Source organism: Branchiostoma lanceolatum, chromosome 19 (genome assembly GCF_035083965.1).
Source record: "Branchiostoma lanceolatum isolate klBraLanc5 chromosome 19, klBraLanc5.hap2, whole genome shotgun sequence".
Classification (NCBI taxonomy): Eukaryota; Metazoa; Chordata; class Leptocardii; order Amphioxiformes; family Branchiostomatidae; genus Branchiostoma; species Branchiostoma lanceolatum.
This window is the reverse complement of record NC_089740.1, coordinates 1,420,359-1,438,182: the sequence shown is the minus strand read 5'-3', so window position 1 is coordinate 1,438,182 and position 17,824 is coordinate 1,420,359. Positions and strand designations below refer to the sequence as shown.

At 42.4% G+C, this 17,824-nt stretch overlaps 2 protein-coding genes across 2 annotated transcripts; one reads left to right on the top strand and one right to left on the bottom strand.

Annotated features, from left to right (window-relative positions):
- The first annotated feature begins 3,363 nt into the window (after positions 1-3,363).
- LOC136425253 (ficolin-3-like) lies at positions 3,364-10,046 on the top strand. The gene is made up of 9 exons (XM_066414069.1): positions 3,364-3,967; positions 4,626-4,690; positions 5,336-5,510; positions 6,006-6,128; positions 6,738-6,898; positions 7,500-7,569; positions 8,011-8,143; positions 8,805-8,989; positions 9,303-10,046. The coding sequence occupies exons 1-9, from the start codon at positions 3,751-3,753 to the stop codon at positions 9,419-9,421; spliced, it is 1,248 nt and encodes a 415-aa protein (XP_066270166.1). The 5' UTR covers positions 3,364-3,750; the 3' UTR covers positions 9,422-10,046.
- Positions 10,047-10,923: 877 nt separating this feature from the next.
- Positions 10,924-17,338, bottom strand: LOC136425252 (techylectin-5B-like). Its single transcript, XM_066414068.1, has 8 exons — positions 17,178-17,338; positions 16,155-16,289; positions 15,307-15,454; positions 14,461-14,677; positions 13,664-13,829; positions 12,975-13,136; positions 11,883-12,017; positions 10,924-11,389 (listed from the first exon to the last, which is right to left on the bottom strand). The coding sequence occupies exons 1-8, from the start codon at positions 17,336-17,338 to the stop codon at positions 11,191-11,193; spliced, it is 1,323 nt and encodes a 440-aa protein (XP_066270165.1). The 3' UTR covers positions 10,924-11,190.
- Positions 17,339-17,824: the final 486 nt, after the last annotated feature.

Sequence of the window (17,824 nt, the reverse complement as noted above, 5' to 3'; positions counted from 1 at the left end):
ACATAATTCGCAGATGGCAAAATGGCGCAAAGCGGTGTAATCACTGCAATTCACTTTTTGATGAATCTTAATCATTCTACAGAGTTCTTGTTTTATTCAGCTGCAGCCCTACGATTTCTAGAAAAGTTGTCTTGTATCTGATTTGGAGCCGACACTGAAAACGTGACATTCTGGATGCGGCCATTTTGTTTACGGAGGTCACGTTCGCAAGGATAAATTGGCAAGAGAAAGTTCGCAAAGTTCCCACAATAATTTGGCGGTTAGATGCAACCCGCTTCAGCAGTACGTCACAATACGTGTACACATGAGATATGTCTATATATACTGATAGTTTTGCCACCTAACATACCCTATTAACTGTGTGCGAAGGGACTTGTAAATACTGTTCGTGAAATATGATGGAAAATCATTTGTTTCAAACAGTCTCTTCTACGATTACGAAAGAAGTAAGCTCGATCTTTATACAATTTTGAAGAAGCCACTGAATTGAATTCAAATATGTCAGGCAGACGTTTTCAGACAAAAAGAAAACTAGTGCTCTCATCACAGACCCGATTTTCCAATACATTGTATATCAGAATAAGTTCGATTTAGCATACATTTTGCGATCAATTTACTAGCATAAAGTGGAAGACGTGCTATTTGAAAAAGACTGAATCCGCCAAGCATTCAAACTGCCGAAAATGTCGGCATACCACCTTGGTTCCTCAAAATGACAGTCACCGAAATAGCACCTGTGTTAACCAATATTTTCCAACACTCCTTAGACACAGGAGAAATTCCCAAAGACTGGAGGGATGCAAATATATGTGCCATTTTTAAAAAGGGAGATAGAGCGGTCCCCGGTAACTACCGACCTGTATCACTGACCTGTATATCCTGCAAACTACTTGAACACATTATCCATAGTCATGTCATGAAACACTTAGAAAGTTTCAACATATTGACTGACTACCAACATGGATTCAGAGCAAAGCGATCCACAGAAACACAGCTAATACATCCTCGTTCACCAGGACCCTTCCGCTCCACGTTACATCGCTCGCGCGAGCGATGTAACGTGGAGCGAAAGGGTCCTGGTGAACGAGGATGAGCTTATATTGACAGCTCACGACATAACTGGCGCACTAAACAGTAAAAAAACAGGTAGATCTAGCAATACTTGATTTTACTAAAGCTTTCGATAAAGTCCCACATAGCAGACTCATCACAAAACTAGAGCACTACGGAATTCAAGACACCACACTAAATTGGTTGAAGGCTTTCTTGACCAATACGGAACAGACGGTAGTGGTAGAAGGCAAGGCCTCAGCTCCAGTTAGAGTTGCGTCAGGCGTACCACAGGGAACCGTTCTGGGACCGTTACTCTTCCTCCTGTACATAAATGACTTACCAGGCCAGCTTGATTCAAATGTGAGGTTATTTGCCGACGACTGCCTGTTATACATAGAGTTGTCCGCATAGAGTGATTCACAGCTTTTACAAGAAGATTTGAACACACTCGAAGAATGGCAAACCAAATGGCTCATGCAGTTTAATCCGGAAATAAAAATGTTACATCATGCACATAACAAAGAAACGAAACCCAATTGTAACCACATACCAGTTCTGTGGACAGGCTCTAGCAACAACAAAGAGCCAACCGTACCTAGGCGTTACATTAACAACGGGGCTAAAATGGAACACCCATATCAACGAAGTAACAACTAAGGCTAAACAGACATTGGGAGTGATCAAACATAATTTGTGGGCATGCCCAGCAAAGGTAAAAGCACTGGCATACACGTCTCTAGTAAGACCAAACCTTGAATATGCTGCAACCGTTTGGGATCCATACACAAAGAAGGATAGAGATAAACTGGAGAGGGTGCAGAACCAAGCAGCCAGATTCTGCACGAACAACTATGACAGGGGCGCTAGTGTAACAAAAATGAAAGCATATCTGCAATGGATGTCACTTGAGGACAGGAGAACAATGTCCAGACTTTGCATGATGTACAAGATGACTAATAAACTTGTGGACGTACCGACTGATAAGTATCTAATGCCAGCTCAGAAGAGGACTAGAAATAGTCATGCTTTTAAGTACCAGAGTTATCAGCCAAGGATTGATGTGTTCAAAAATTCGTATTTCCCGAGAACCATAGTAGAATGGAACTCGTTGTCATCAAGTACTGTAGGAGCTTCCTCACTAAGTAGCTTTAAAGAACGGTTGCAGTCAGATATGCAAAGACTAGGTGTAACAGACCGTTTGGTGTAATATGACCAGCTGCTGCCGCGCCGCGTGCCTGCAAAGCTGGTGTGTTACGCCTAATGGCGGTTATACCGGCTATATAGATACAGATACAGAAACAGATACAGATACAGATGTCGGCACATTCCATGCAATGCCATTCAACCCGTAAACTCCAAGCAGATGTAAGGATCCAGCTCAGTGTCAGTGATTTACACGTGTTTTTTGTAACATTACAAAAAGCCACACTACGAGAAATACATAGTAAATATTGTCCCCAAGACGAGACAAACACTGAGACACCAGCTGGATCCTTACATCTGCTTGGAGATTATTCAAACCTTTCCTTGATGAAAACTCCATATAATTGGAATCTTAGCAAAGTTTTCTCAACTAAAATTTCGAATTTACTCAGTCTGTAAAAGCGAAGAAATGCCACATCCTGGCTTATACCACCATTTCAGTAGACGTCAATCGTGCTGCGCCCTCACTGCGACCAAAATTGAATCAGTGTCACTCTTTATTTCATAACTGGAATATCACACAAAGCGTAGAAATATGTCATTCGGATGGTGACGTAAAGCTGGCGGCCTCGTGTATGAGGGAGCTTCAGGCATTTGCCTCAAGCGTCAAGCCTCTACACGAACCCAACACACTTATCGAGAAGAGTAGGGGTGACCCGGTGTGCTTGGTCAAATACGTGAGCCGTGGCAAAGCCGCATTGCACTACCACTAGCTACATGAAAGAGCATCATGCTTCACCTTTTTATGAAACTCGTTGACCGATCTGCCAAGTTTCAGGTCGCAGCTCTAGTGGAACATGGGATTTAGTTATCATAATTAGGACCAGGGAATACATTTTGTACAGTCACGTGTGTGTGTTTGGAGAGGTCTCTGTCTCTGACTGACAAGAGGTCACATGTGTACTGAAAAACGTTTGTTGGTCTATGCACCCTCATCCTATAACACCTATTGTTGTGGAATCAGATTTGTATCTTCTCGAGCCGAACAAACAATGGGAAGGTAATCACGTCTGTACACAGGCCTAATCTGTGGAGCTCTGATAAACTGGACAAATATTCAATAGTTCAGGGACAACGAACGTTACCTCCAGTCCGAGGCTCACAGGGGTTTTTAGACTAGTCGTTAAGAAGACTTCTTAGTCACAACATTGAGGCTATAATTCACTGAAGGGACCATCGGTTCTGTATCTCTGTTTGCGGAATATATTTCAATTTGAAAAAAATTAATTCATACCTCTGTTTCTTGTGCCTAACACGTATTACAATGACCACTGTATTGAAAGGTCTGGATGAACAAATTGCGAAAATACACCTCTACCTATTGTAGGATGTGTATTACTGGTGGTAAACTTCGGAAGCTAAACAGAATGGTCTGCTAATGCCGTAGCGACTTGGTATCCCGATCCAGACCCCAGCTACCCCTATCACAACCTCCATCCCGAGCACTACTCCTTCAGCCACAGTGCACTGTGTGTACTTTGTATCAAGAAAAAGATGGCGAGGTATCGGCACGTATCTCTCTTCTTCTGCGGAATTCTCGCTCTTTCTTCGGCCCAAACGGATCCGATTCCCAACTATGAAGTGACCGAACATGGCGGCAGCTGTCGGTACTCCCTCCTGGTGGAGAAGCCTGCCGGCGGATGTCAGCAGACCGACTCCCCCCGGAAACACCTCACAGATCTACAGAACCGCATGGAAAACTTGGACCAAGGTAAGGCATCAGCTCTGCACGTTTCAAAAACTTCAGAAAGTTAAATTTGATCAATCATATCTTTTTATTACATGCTTGATTGTGTAGTATCATGTATGATTGGAAAGCTTGATTACTGGTCTTTATAATAACAAAATTTGTTATACAAGCACAACCGTAATCAAAACATACATGGTATCATTTTAAAATGGAAAAAATCAAGCTTTTCAGTGGTATACAATGCTTGTCGTCAAACAAACATCGGACAGATATGTGATATATGATATAATGCGTTTCATAACGTATAAATTGCGGAGAGGAATCGACCGAAACTAAGTGTCTACATTTTGTGCCAAGTATTATAGTACAACCAAATTGAGAAACTGTAAATACCGTAATTAAAGAATGGAATCTGAAAATATAAATTAGAGATTCCATTACAGGTGAATTTGATGTATGACTAGCAACTTGGCATTTTCATACTTTCATCAAGTTAGTACTACTACCAATGCATGCGTAGCACATTTCAGCAGATTGAGCAAACTTTGATGTAAACTATAACAAAGAAAAGGGCATTGTCGTTCCGAACATCCTGGTGCGGATTCAGCCTCGGGTAATCACGCCACCTGGCGGTTTATTTTCAAAATGTAACTGATTATGTATTTCACATTTCCTTCAGCGATTGACATGGCCGAGGAAAGGCGGTCTGAGACTTTTATGGAAAATAAAAACAAGCTGCTGAAGGTAGGAGAGATTCTTTATGCTGTTCTGATATACACCCAGAGTTTCATGACCTCTTATCGTCGTCAGCTGATGCTAGCCTTTACAACTGACGTATTCGAAATGTTTCCCAAAGATTGTGCATCATATTAGTCAATATTCCTCCTTACCCCCTGAAAACACAAATTTTCCAAAGTATGAAAGTCTTGTCTTAGTAACGACGGCTATATAAGTATGATATTCTTGTTGTTGTTTTTTAGTGTAAAGTTAAAAGGGATGTCCTCATTGTGCAAGCGCAATGCAGACTCACTGCGAGGCCATATGGATTAAATTCCGTGGGTCCGTGGGATGGAGTTCAATTTTAGGGTCGGCCCCAGCTCGGACATGATGTAAGGGATTGCGTTCTCCATTTCGGATGGTGACGCTTTCGGATGGTGGCGCTTTAGGCGTTAGCGCCAAACTTCTGCACGTAGAAGAACCCAACACACGTATCGAGAAGAGCGCGAGGCCGCATTGCACTACTAGCTACGGAAAAAGCGTCATGCTTCGTCCTCAGTCTGAAGTTCGACCTTTACCCTTTATCTAGATCTAGGCCAAGATGACCTGTACTTTAAATCCCGTTGGGACCGAATTCATCCATTTGTCCTTATTTCTTTCTTCGTCCTCCAGGAGGAAGCAGCGCGCCTAGCGGTAGAGAACGAGATAACAGAGATCCAGTTCCACACACAGAATTTAGAGGACTCCAATGAGAGCTTGAGAGAGCAGCTTCAGGGACAGACAGCAAAGATGAGACAACTACAGGACCAGATCAAGAACCTCAACACAGCCATAAGTCAGCTGATAGGTACGCCATGTCCGTCTCACATGTCGTTGGGTTAAGCGGATATCTCACAGGCCCAACTTGCGGAAGGCTTTCCGAATTGGCGCAAACCGGCAAAAATTTGTAACCTGGGTACCATCCTCCGTAGTAGCCGCTGGCACAAAAAAACGCTTGATAGCCATCTTCTTGATTTTATTTTTTTTTAGCCAGCGGTTACTACGGAGGATGGCACCCAGGCGCAATTCATTTATTCCTTTAGAACTTTCAATCTTCGGGATTTATGTGCACTTGTCCAAGAAAACGAAGATCAACATGGATGAGACTAGGATTTTGTCAGCAAAATGTCAACGTGTCCAAAATTATTTGAATTGATTTTTGAATTGTTCTGTTTTTACAGCTGAACACCTTTACCAATTCGAAGGTATCTTAGATATGCATCCTGGTTATTTTTAGAATGTGTGAATGGTTATTCTACATAATAACATTTGTTCTTTGCTCAAAATATATTCCTATGTGCAGATAAAAAGACGGAAACTGAATCAGACAAAGGTCCGTCGGAAACAGCCGGCAGTCCGACCACAACAGCGGGGACACCAGGACCCGTGCCGACCGGAACCGAGCAGCCAACAGCGGAGTTTAGAGGTGAGAGCCACCTGCGGTCTAGCATACCTACGGTAGTCGTCAAAGTGAGATAACGAGCGATCGAATCCTCCAAAATAGAATCTTGTTTGACGCCTGTTAACCAGTGGAACTATAACCATCTCAACGACACGGGTAAATAGTACCGTATGTTATATATATGACCTCTGTCTAGATATGACTCATATCATATAACATAGATTTAACTCAAGTGTTGTTTCAAGCTGCCTAGAATTGATCACCCTACTTAGATATTCCACTCTCAGTGTCGTGAAAGTAGAACTGGACTCGAGATCATTTGTTATTCCTTTCTGATCATAATGTTTGTGTGTAGTCTGTGTGTCATGTGTGTATCATAGACATACGCAATTTATTTCCCTAATTTCCTTGTATGACTTCTGTAGTAAGTCTGCTTTAATTTTGGTGAAAATCAAAAAGCAACCAGGATTTCAGTAGCATCCTTACGGCACCCTGGAGTATTATTTATGTTGTGTCTGTCTGTCGGTAAGTAACTGCGTGCATTTCCACACTGCAGTTATTGTGTCTTCCACCAGGGAGCGCTTTTTGTTTGCTCTTTCTTACTGCCCTGTTTGCATTGATTTCCATTGGCAGATTGTACGTTGTTGAAGAAAGATACTGCGGGCGAAGAGAGCGGCGTGAAGACCATGGTTCTCCCTGACGGCCAGGACTACACGGCGTTCTGTGACTTCAGCAGCCCGGGAGGACCATGGACCGTCATACAGAGGAGACGCGAGGCTCATGGCGACAAACAGGTGGGAACATTTGGAAGAAAGAGATATTCTACACAGGCGAGACACTGTTCTCGCCAAACGGATGAAGGACTCATGTTTGGTTTTAAAGCGGCTTTCTCATTGCGCCAAAATTTCGCCAATCAATTTCTCACCTAAAATTACGATTTTCTTAATATGAAAAAAATCGCAATTGGAAAATGGCACAAAAAAAGCGCAAAGCGGTGAACATTCTTCTATTGCTGAAAATCCCTTTTTGATTGATTTTGAATCATTGTATATTGATTCTCAATTATGTGGCGACAGGGCGATTTCCAATTCTGCCTAGTGTTATGATAAACTTGGACATACTTGAAAACAAGTTTGAAAGGAATTTCTTTATTCCTGGAAAGCGGGTGAAGGGTTAAGATGGTATCGAACACCTTAACCAACATTGCAAACACCATATCACCGGTGATTTACGGAGGTTTGTGTAAAACGGACTTTTGTTTTGATGCTGTTAGTCTGAAGCAAAGCAGGCGAGTCCAGAAAGGTTGTCAGAACAGAAACCAGGGCTCCAAACCTGAGGAAGGGAGGATAACGTTAGTCATGTCTTAGTCACACGTCTGTTTCTGTGTCCTTCTAGGTTGACTTCTTCAAGACATGGGACGAATACAGAAGAGGTTTTGGAAACCCTGATGGAGAATACTGGATAGGTGAGACAGTTTACTCTCTTATTTACCATCTATGGGTTCTAAAGCCCCAGGCACATCTAGCGATAGTCGTATGTGAAAACTTACTTTCAAACCCTTACTGAGAGCAGACCGATAGAACCGTTTAATGTTACGCCTGGATTGACCGAAAATGTTGTGAAAGGTAACTAAAGAAGAAAGAAGTTACATAATTTCTTTCTTTTTTTCCAAAAACTTTGAGAGTGAAAATTATTTGATGTGAGTATCTTTGACAATGAAATCTGATATTTCTACTTTAAAACAATTCACAAAAGGGTTCAGACTTGATTTAAATTCTATTGCTACGGATCGGCAAAGCAATCTTTGCTTTGTCGTAGTTTACAAGTTTTAAGATTAACCTGTAAAGTGATGTTGTGTTTGTCGTAGTTTATGATTTTAAACCATCAAAGTGATGTTTCCTCCCAGGAAACCACGCCCTCCACCAGCTGACCAAACATGGCGACTACGAACTAAGGGTTGAACTGCGCATGACTGAGGACGAGCGGGCGCATGCGCATTACGACATGTTCCGGGTCCTGGGAGCGGACTCAAAATATCAGTAGGCAGAATTCTTTTCAGTCACCATTCATTTTGGGTCAAGTCTCAGATAACGATCTAATGACTACAGTGCCTTCAGCGCTTCTGTAAAATCTCGTTGTGTGATTTCTGCAATCTTCAAAGTTGGTTTTGTGGGTATTCTATATCACATTTGCTATGGATCTGAGGTGAGGATTATATTCGTTTATGACAATTTATAGGAATCAGGCCACTTGCACAATGAGTAATAAACCATAAATAAATGCGCTGTAATGCGAACGTTTCTAATCAACCGCCCTATTTATTTTATACATTAGTTTGGCTTTTCTGCACACACAGTCAGGGCTTCCACTTTGGGTCAGCAATACTGAGTCTTATTTCCCTCATCGTTAGAGTGAAATATTAGTAACGTAGCGGTATCTTTTATCGTGCTGTACCCATTATCGTCCAATTTGTGTCACGTCCATATGCCGAGGTGTATTATGCAAAGGCCAGTTCTCATGAGCAATTAAGAACATATTAAGTATAATCCTTAGTCATGACTCTCCTATATACAAAGCAATAGAATGGGTTTCCATGTAGAAACAAAACGAAATAATCTCCTAAAGCCGTGATTTGGAAGTTATGCATGACGCACTTCATGTGTAATTTGACACCACTCTGCCCACCCGTGTGTTCCCCAGGTTGAAGCTGGGTCAGTTCAGCGGCACGGCTGGTGACGCCATGTTCGTCCACCGGAACCAGCCGTTCAGCACCAGGGACAGGGAGCATGACACTCTGGCCAGCGGCAACTGCGCCAGGGCTTACCGCGGGGGGTGGTGGTACGCCAAGTGCTTCGATGCTAATCTGAATGGAGAATACACTAAAGGTAACGAGATGTATATTATAACAAATGCAGTAGAAAACAGTTTCTTAGAAGGTCAAGTCGTTTTCTGTTCCTTCAAATATTCTTTCACCAGTTTGGTAACGTTACGCAGAAAATTGCTCATTACTAATTACTTATAATATGTAATCAATTACTCATTAATTATTTTGCGAAGAAGGCGGTAGTTTAGTAACTGTAGATAGCAGTGGCAAAAAAGACTATACTCTTATCCTTACCATGTTGCCACACAGCTTGATTTAAAGCTTGATTTAGTCGGGCTGCTTCTCACTGTTTCTCCATTGGGTCTTCCCTGCAGAGGCAGAGGCTAACCTGTCATCTGTGAGCTGGGTGCCATGGCGAGGCTACAAACCCATCCCGCATGTGGAAATGAAGATCCGCCACAAGCCGGCTGAGGACAGACCCAGCGAACCTTAGTCTATACTTCCAACTTAGTTCCGGTCACAGTACATTTTTGTAGAGATTTTGTACGTTATTTCAGCACACAAGGTACAGCTCTTACCAAGAAGCTTTCTATCTGTCCCCCGATCCTTCTCAAGTAGAAACGTCGCGATTCGAGTTAAATTTCTGGAGTCCAGAATTTTAACTCACATGACCTGAAACAAATTTTGACGTCAGCAACTGGTTAAATAGGCCCGGCAATTGGTAATGGCCCCCGTCACTGTCATTTTCATTCGAAGTAGATTATGTTTGATCTTTCTTAGCTTGTTAATCATTTCTATTTCTAAACGTAGGTAATAAGACTGCAGTAGACTGTAGGACCTATAATGAAGTATAAATCATGCAAATTGCTTCCTTATTTTGCATGAATAATGAGGAAAATCTACATTTGCAGTGTTTTCCACTAAAGGACTCGAATACATTAAGTAACATATGTAGTTTATGATCCCACTTTCCTGTAATGTGTGGGTTTTGTGATGTTAAGAGGAGAATAGTTTTCTTATTGTCTGTAAACGTGGAGAACTTAGGATGGATTATTATGATTGAATGGGAATGTCATGCAAAACATGCAAGTATGAATAAAACACACAAAACGTAAAAAGATGAGTTCTTTAGCGATGAATTTCGTTGAGAGCCCTGTCAAATTACCCCGTCGCAGCGACGCCGCCAACGTGTCGTGGGTCCAGTGTGATAGGGGTTTCATGTGTTTCTTTGCTATCTGGCTTGTATTGCTTGAGAGATGACCACCATTTACACGGAGACGAGTTGATAAATTACCTACTGCAGAGGTCCTATGTAGCAAGTGTGACAACAGAAATGAGATGATTGGGATATAAACTAACCATAGTCCTGATGCCACGCTACTTTTTTTTAACCTCTAAACACTGACTATGCAAACCACCCTAGATGTGTGTTGCTCCTTAATGTGTTCGTTTACAGCCCAATGCATGATTAGACAGGGCAGTTTCATCGCTTTTTTGCAGCAGGGTTTACTATGAATTAGGGGGGGGGTTGTTACCATTACCCTTTAACGTTCTTGAGGCACCTCCTCTAACACGGGGCCCCCATTTTACGACCCTTCCGACAGACGGGTGCAGCCCCAACCGAGATGTCCTGACCCAGGGGTGAATCGAGGTCTCCCACTTACCAACTAATTGTCACCAGGAGCTCAACTGTGAGGCTGCTACCAGCTGAGCTACAGGGACTTCCTTTGTGGATGTTATCAACCTTTCGTAAATCATATTACTGAGCGTAAGTAGCAAAACCTATGGGGAAACCTGTCCATTATCATCATTCTGTGAAGGACTTCACTACGTGACATAAAAACCAATAAGATCATTCTGTACCGGTGGAGACACGTTTGGAACCGTGCTTCTAACAAGGGTGGCTTCATGGAAACGTGGCGTCAGTAGTAGCTATACAGTACACGAGATACGCGTTTGCAAGTGAGCCACACAAAAAAAAACGTTGCTACAACACTTGATACGTATGTTTTTATTAATAGTTGCGCCAGTGTGTTTGACGTAATTTCAAGCTGACAGTATTAGTCCAGAGGGAAAACTCCTTTTGTATGATCTGTGTCTATCAGAATTTTTTAAAGACTCACAATGACATATGGAATCATTCGATAAGACGCTATCTTGACTAGAATTTTCTCTCGTTTTCAGTCATGCTGTTTTTCGAATTTCTAACATGAATTTCCTCCCGTATTGGGACCATTATTAAGATGTTACACATGGACTTCTCTACCCCGCAGCGGGCTTGGGGGGATTGTAGTTCATGTGACGTATCATCATGGTGGACTCCTTCAGGCCTTTGTAGCCGTTGAACGGCAGCCAGAAGCCAGCATTCCCGGTGGGGCTTTTGGCGCTGTAGTAGCCGTTCAGGTTAGCGTCGAAACAATGGTCATTGTACCACCATCCTCCCTTGTAGGCCTTTGCACAACTAGAAGAGAAACCGCGTGGAAAGGAAAACAAGCTCATTTTGGGCACGAATTCCAAATTATTACGACTACTTTTCTACATTGTTACACCTTCGTCCAACATTCAACAGATGCAGACATATATGATATTGGCATGTAAACAAGTACTAATCGAGGCCATAAATTTATAAACTAACTAGTGGATAAATCATCTTGGACTCGGTTCGTCCTGCCGAGCGGTGGGGAACACTCTGGACTCGCGCCAACTCACGCAACCTTTCTGAGACCTTTCTGGCAACTTTGACCTACCTTCCTGTTAGTCCTAACATTCAAACGCCTATTGTGGAACTGCGGACACACACCATTGTCAATAAACAAACACCAACTGAAGCCTCCGTTTTCTCGGAGTTGATAAAAGCAACTTGTTGAACGTCTTGACACTTGTTGAACTGACGTTACGTAGTGACAGTCTATGTCCTCCACACTTAATTAATGTACAGCCATCATGGCGCCCACCTGTCTAGTTTGTAGGGGCCGGTGTCACGGTCTTTCGTGCTAAACGGCATTCCGTTGTGCGTCATCAAGGCGTTCCCGGCATTGCCCGAGTACTTCCCGACGGTCAACTTGTACTTGTTATTTTCAGTGTCAATTCTGAAAGAGGAGCAAAGATGAATATGTTAGACCTGAACTGTTGAACAGTTCACAGATCATGTGATGATCTATGGTATTTCTTTGCAATACAAGTCGAGTTTTTCAGGGCAATATGAGCCTTGACTGTTTCTTTCTTTGTTTGTGTGTGTCTGTTTGTTTGTTTGTTTGTTTGTTTGTTTGTTCACATTGCATACCCGGTAAACAGCCTCATAGTGTAATACCTCAGGTTTGAACTGAACAGTACAAGCTGCATATACGGGCAGATTTATTCTATCTAATCACACCAGCATTAGCCCTACTCTTATCGATAAGTGTGGTGGGTTCCTTTACCTGCTTGAGATGTGGCTCTTCTCAAACACGATATTTATATCTGAGTAGAGTGAGGACATTGTCATGAAACGCCTTTCCCAAGTGTAGAACATGGGGGCCGATTCTATCGGGGGCCAAGTGTTGCATATTACACATACATAGAGACAAATTATTCTCTCACACACAAGTGTTGAAAATGGGTCTCACACACAGAGAGGATTTTCTCTCCCACACATGTGTTGAAAATGGGTCTCACACGCACACAGGTCTTTTTGTCCCACAAAAGTGTTAAATGAAGTCTCACATGCACACAGGATTTTCTCTCCCACAAGAGTGTTCAAAAGGGTCTCTCACATTGTCATGAAACGCCTTTCCCAAGTGCGGAACAAGGGGGCCATATACGGGGTCGAACTCAGTACCTTCTGATTCAACAATCTAACCACAAGGCCAACGTGCTTAGTCTGAGTACCAGCCTTTTTAGCTTTAATCCGCTGCCCACGATCCCCTACCGGCCGGGATCCGTGGGGAGCGGACGAAAGCTAAAAAGGCTGGTACTCAGACTACAACGTGCTACCGTGACTGAGGATCATGCCACTACTACCACCCTGGATCCCTTTCAAGACGTCACAACCTGTCATCTGTACTGACCTAAAGTTATCATAGACGGCGTATTTCCTTAAGCCTTGTGTGTCCACCATTTCGATGCGCAGTCGGAAGTTCTCTCCTTTCGTCACCTTGTAGACCTTCTCCAGCCCCCACCAGTAGGATAACATGGGTTGTCCGAATCCGTTCTTGTAATCGTTCCACGGCCTGGACACAACAGAATTTTCTTTCAATTGTCTCTACACATAATGTTACGTAGATAATATATTGATATTATTTTGAGGTGACTTTCTTTTCTCTTTCAGTTTATTGGATACCCGATGTGGTCATATGACTTATGCAGCTGAAATGTGGATTACAACAATATTTAACCATCAATAAGCTAAAAAAAAACCCAGCTTGAAGCCCCCCAAGCCTTCTACTACAAAAGAACAATTCTGACAACTAGATGTTTACGTTTGATGTTTACATTCACATTGTCTAGCTTAACAGACGACTGCTCTGTTAATACGGTGACCACACCTCCAGCTCTGTCCTGCCACTTGCTACATAATGTTATCGAACCCCACAGGGTGTCTGCTACTTTACCAGTAGCCATGGTGACAGCTGTCTGGTCCAGGTCATTGACCTTATTTGTTTGGAGAGGAAGAGGAAACGGAACAAAAAACAATATGATCTCCTTCCGTGAAGGTAAACATAGTAAACAGCTCGCTCCCACTGTCCGGTGTACTTGCCTGTCAAACGTCGGTATGGCCGCATTACGCCTCTGGATGACGGTCCATCCGCCACCGTCTGTGTCCATGTCACAGTAGGTGATGACGTAGCTAGTCTCCCCTGGTAACTTGGTGCTGTACAGGCCAGACTTCTTACTGGGGTTATCTTTGTGGATCCATCCACAATCTAAAGTAGGGGAGGAAATATTCAGAACTCGAGAAAAGAAGCAGCATACCGCACGTTACTACATGATGAAGACATTAGGACATATGTTTTCATCCATGTAAAACCTAAAATGTCTATTCCCTCTATGACAGTTTTGTAGAATTAGCTTACCTTCTCAATTATAATGTGGAACCACGTTTTAGATTACTTGATGACAAACATTTTGAATTATTCACGTGTAATTAAGAGTTTTGAATTGTTTTGATGTAGTGGTTCTCTGTTTGTGCAAAAAGGGGTACTTAGTTTCTTGTTGCTAATAGATGTATGGAATGATTTATTCATTTAGTCATTCATTGCCTCCGTGAAACGAATATTTTGTAGTCACTTGTGACGGTCTTGTCGGTCAACACATCCGACGTTGGCATATGAATGCCATACGCGTCAACACTAACGGGAAGTCGGGTCAAAGTTCATAGAACAACCCATAGATCAGTCGTGGTAGAGAGTGTATGCACAGTCATGTATTCATATATATGCTTGCTCATGTAATAATTGTTTATCGCGACAACCAGAAGACCACTACAAGCGCATCCATTTTGTAAACATACTACAGGGCTACACCATGTCAGTGGAAACCGTTTTCAGTACAAACCTTTGGGGTGGGTAGGCTTCGTAGCCGTAGCGGTACCAGGGTTGGTACCGGTGGTGGTACTGGGTTTGGCACCGGTGGCGGTACCAGGGTTGGTACCGGTGGTGGTACCGGGTTTGGCACCGGTGGTGGTACCGGGTTTGGCACCGGTGGTGGTACCGGGTTTGGCACCTGTAGCGGCGGTTCTAGCTCCAGCGGCCTTGGCTTCCAGATTATTGACCTTGAAAAACAACAGACCTAATGACAGTAACTTGTTCCTGACAAAGTTATTGAGACGAGTTTTATTTGAGATAAGAATATTTTTCTGTGAAAATACAGCGTTGATACAACAAAGTGTATTGAAAAGCAGTCTTAAAATCATTTCACTGACCAATAGAGATATCAATCTGTGCTTATTCAAGTACTAGCTGAACATTTGTAGGTATGACGTCTGGTCAAATGAAGCAAAGTCCTCTTGAGCGGGTCTCTCACTGATGTGCGCCAAATCACGCCAGGCATACGCAAAGTGGCGCAATTTGTAGCCTGATATTGCCAATTTTTTGAGATCTTTAAGATAAGTCGCCATTCGAAAAATAGTTCAAATTCATGTATTTTAAGATATCTTACCTATGGTGCACCAAGTATCATATTAAGTGAACATGCATTTTGATGTTTTTCAATGATTGTACTTTAAAAAAATTCTGAGTGGCAATATATACTGCGACTTCTAATATCCTGCTCATCGGGGCTTCCCACGCAAATGCATCGCACGCCAGTGTCACCGCAAGGGAACATGGCGCAAATTCGCTAAAATGGCGCAGTTTGGCGCAATCCGCTCATGACCCAGGAACTTTAGAACTGAACACGTACTTTTGTCTTGAGGACCTGCAGCTTCCTCTTCATGTCACTGATAGCCGGTAGCGACCCGGCGGCAGCCCTGGCAGCATTGGCCGCGTCCGTCTTCAGCTTGCCGTCTACCTTCTTTTTCATATCTGCAACCTTTTTGTCCGCATCCGTCCTGATGATAAGACAACCACACGGTTCAACAGTCGTATTGTACATGACTCGCATTGTAGATTAAAGGGAAACCCTTCGAATTTTGCATAGACGGGTATGGGTTTACTGTCAGTTAGTTACGTTCACCATAGTCTGACAGAACGACTAGCACTGTTGAAATCACCACAAGACGATTTCTTTGCAATATTCTAAGTATTGCGATTCATAGGAAAGTAGAAAAGGCAGATGGATTTTAAACACATTGACCACACATGCCAGTGGTTCAATTTGTAAGTTGTCGCATAGGGCTGTACTGATTTGATTTTATGGATGATATCATCCGGGCATTGCGAAGCTGATGAGAGCGTGAGAAAAAAAGCCGAGCCAAAAAGAATTACAGTACCATCATTATGAAATCTAAGTGATCCGGAAAGTTTTACAACTGACCGAACTTAGTATACATGGTATACCGAACAATATATTTTAAAACTCCTCTCCGGGCTCAATACTTTTTGTACAAGGAGTAAGTTATCGACATTTGCCATGTACGGCTTCTATGCGCTTATTTTGCAGCTTCTGGTTACGATTTGAAAATCGTAACCAGAAAAAAGTATGGTCGCAAACTTTTTTTGAGAAACTGATGACAATTGATGCGCGTGGGTATGCTTTATGTCATCCATATAATCAAGACAGCGCGGTCAAACGTAAACCCTCGGCTGTACCTCTTCTTCTTCTCGTACTGCAGTGATCTCTCCAGAGCTTGCTTGTTCGCATTTATCTGTTGAATCTGTGCAGTTACAGCTGTCTTGAGCGTGCCGGCTGCTTTTTTCTGGACGCCGATTTCTGTCGCCAGGCTCCTGTATGAGTAACATCAAAGTAGAAGTAGTCAGAGTGAGTTAGCTATCAAGTTTAATTTTTGATATTGCATTAGAAATCCATTAGATTGGAAACTGTAATCTACCCTTCCTGGATTCATAAAAACATACATACATACATACATGGAAACAAAGAGCGTACATGTACATGTTTACACCACACAAGACGTTCATACGTATGACTGCAACACGCATAATGACAATACAGACCAACATACGACATTTCAACTGCTCAACATAACGAGATCACCTGTTATGTCATGGGATGTCGATTCAGAGATCTTCATCAGTGAAAGTTCAAATATCTGAGGATGTTTGATGTTTTATTAGAAACAAGATTAGACCTGAAAGTCTAACCTACTCTTCCTGGATTCATAAAAACACGGTACAATGACACATCGCTTACATAACATTAGACTTCAACTAGCATAAAACTACAGAAACTACATAGCAACATGCAACAACAATACAAGATCATTATTTGGAGTTCAGAGGTCAAAGGTTACAATAATACCATATTCAAGTTCTTGTACAAGTACCTTACCACCAGTGCTTTAAGGGTTTTTTTGTGTCTATCTTATGTGTTATCATATCATTTATGATGTTCCTGAACTTGGGAACTGATAAACTGATCGATTTCGATCATTTCTGCTTGTAAAGTGGCATCATTGATTAGACAAAAGATTGACACTGTTTTAGCCTCTGTCAGCCTCCTTTCAAACTGCAGAGCAGGGAAACATGACCTCTGGAGCCTATCAGAGGCTATCAGATAGGGTGAAGTATTGGCGGTAATAGTGAAATAGACCCTTCATACAGGCTAACAAAAAAAAAGACACCGCAGACCGCACTACTACAACTGGACGTACTTACTTTGGGCAAGCCGCTGTGTTTTGGGTCGCCACGGCGTAAGGTGCTTTCGGTTGACACGGAATCTTGGTGGCTCCCTGTGCGGCCACCACCGCCACCACCACAGCCGCCAACAGCAGCCTCGTACTGTCCATCCTGGAAAATAGGCGCAGCGCGTGCGGCATTAGGATACTGTTGGGGGCTCGAGGAAATGGACATTTCAAACATAAAGAACTTCTGATATTGGACTTTTCATCTTTTTTCCACAAGAACTTCTGATATTGGACTTTTCTTCTTTTTTTTTTCCACAAGAACTTCTGATATTGGACTGTTTTCCACAACCAGTTAATTCTCACCTGCTGACTGCTGGTTGTGGAAAAAAGAGAACTTCAATATCCTATGTTCCACCAAATTATTTTCGGGGATAAAGAACTTCTAATCAAAAATATGCGAACGATCGGCTGCACAATACAATCAATCAATCGAACTTTATTGCATAACTATTGTAATAGGCAACATGCACATATGTACACTATAATTCCCAATTGACAGTCTAATTCTGGAAATTGGTGATTCTTAGATTTGGGAAGGAAATAATATTGTCTAATATTGATGATTTTACATCGTGATGCAAAATACCAAAAAGTAAAAGGAGAAATACAGATAAATAT

What these genes read in the sequence shown, in the direction of transcription:
- LOC136425253 (XM_066414069.1), top strand. Translation starts at nt 3,751, where the DNA reads ATGGCGAGGTATCGGCACGTATCTCTCTTCTTCTGCGGAATTCTCGCT. An exon ending in ATAAAAACAAGCTGCTGAAG is followed by an intron (nt 4,691 to 5,335) that starts GTAGGAGAGATT and finishes TTCGTCCTCCAG; the next exon opens with GAGGAAGCAGCGCGCCTAGC. An exon ending in AGGCTCATGGCGACAAACAG is followed by an intron (nt 6,899 to 7,499) that starts GTGGGAACATTT and finishes GTGTCCTTCTAG; the next exon opens with GTTGACTTCTTCAAGACATG.
- LOC136425252 (XM_066414068.1), bottom strand. Translation starts at nt 17,338, where the DNA reads ATGCCGCACGCGCTGCGCCTATTTTCCAGGATGGACAGTACGAGGCTG. An exon ending in CAGTACGAGAAGAAGAAGAG is followed by an intron (nt 15,455 to 16,154) that starts GTACAGCCGAGG and finishes TCTTATCATCAG; the next exon opens with GACGGATGCGGACAAAAAGG. An exon ending in GAAGCCTACCCACCCCAAAG is followed by an intron (nt 13,830 to 14,460) that starts GTTTGTACTGAA and finishes CCCCTACTTTAG; the next exon opens with ATTGTGGATGGATCCACAAA.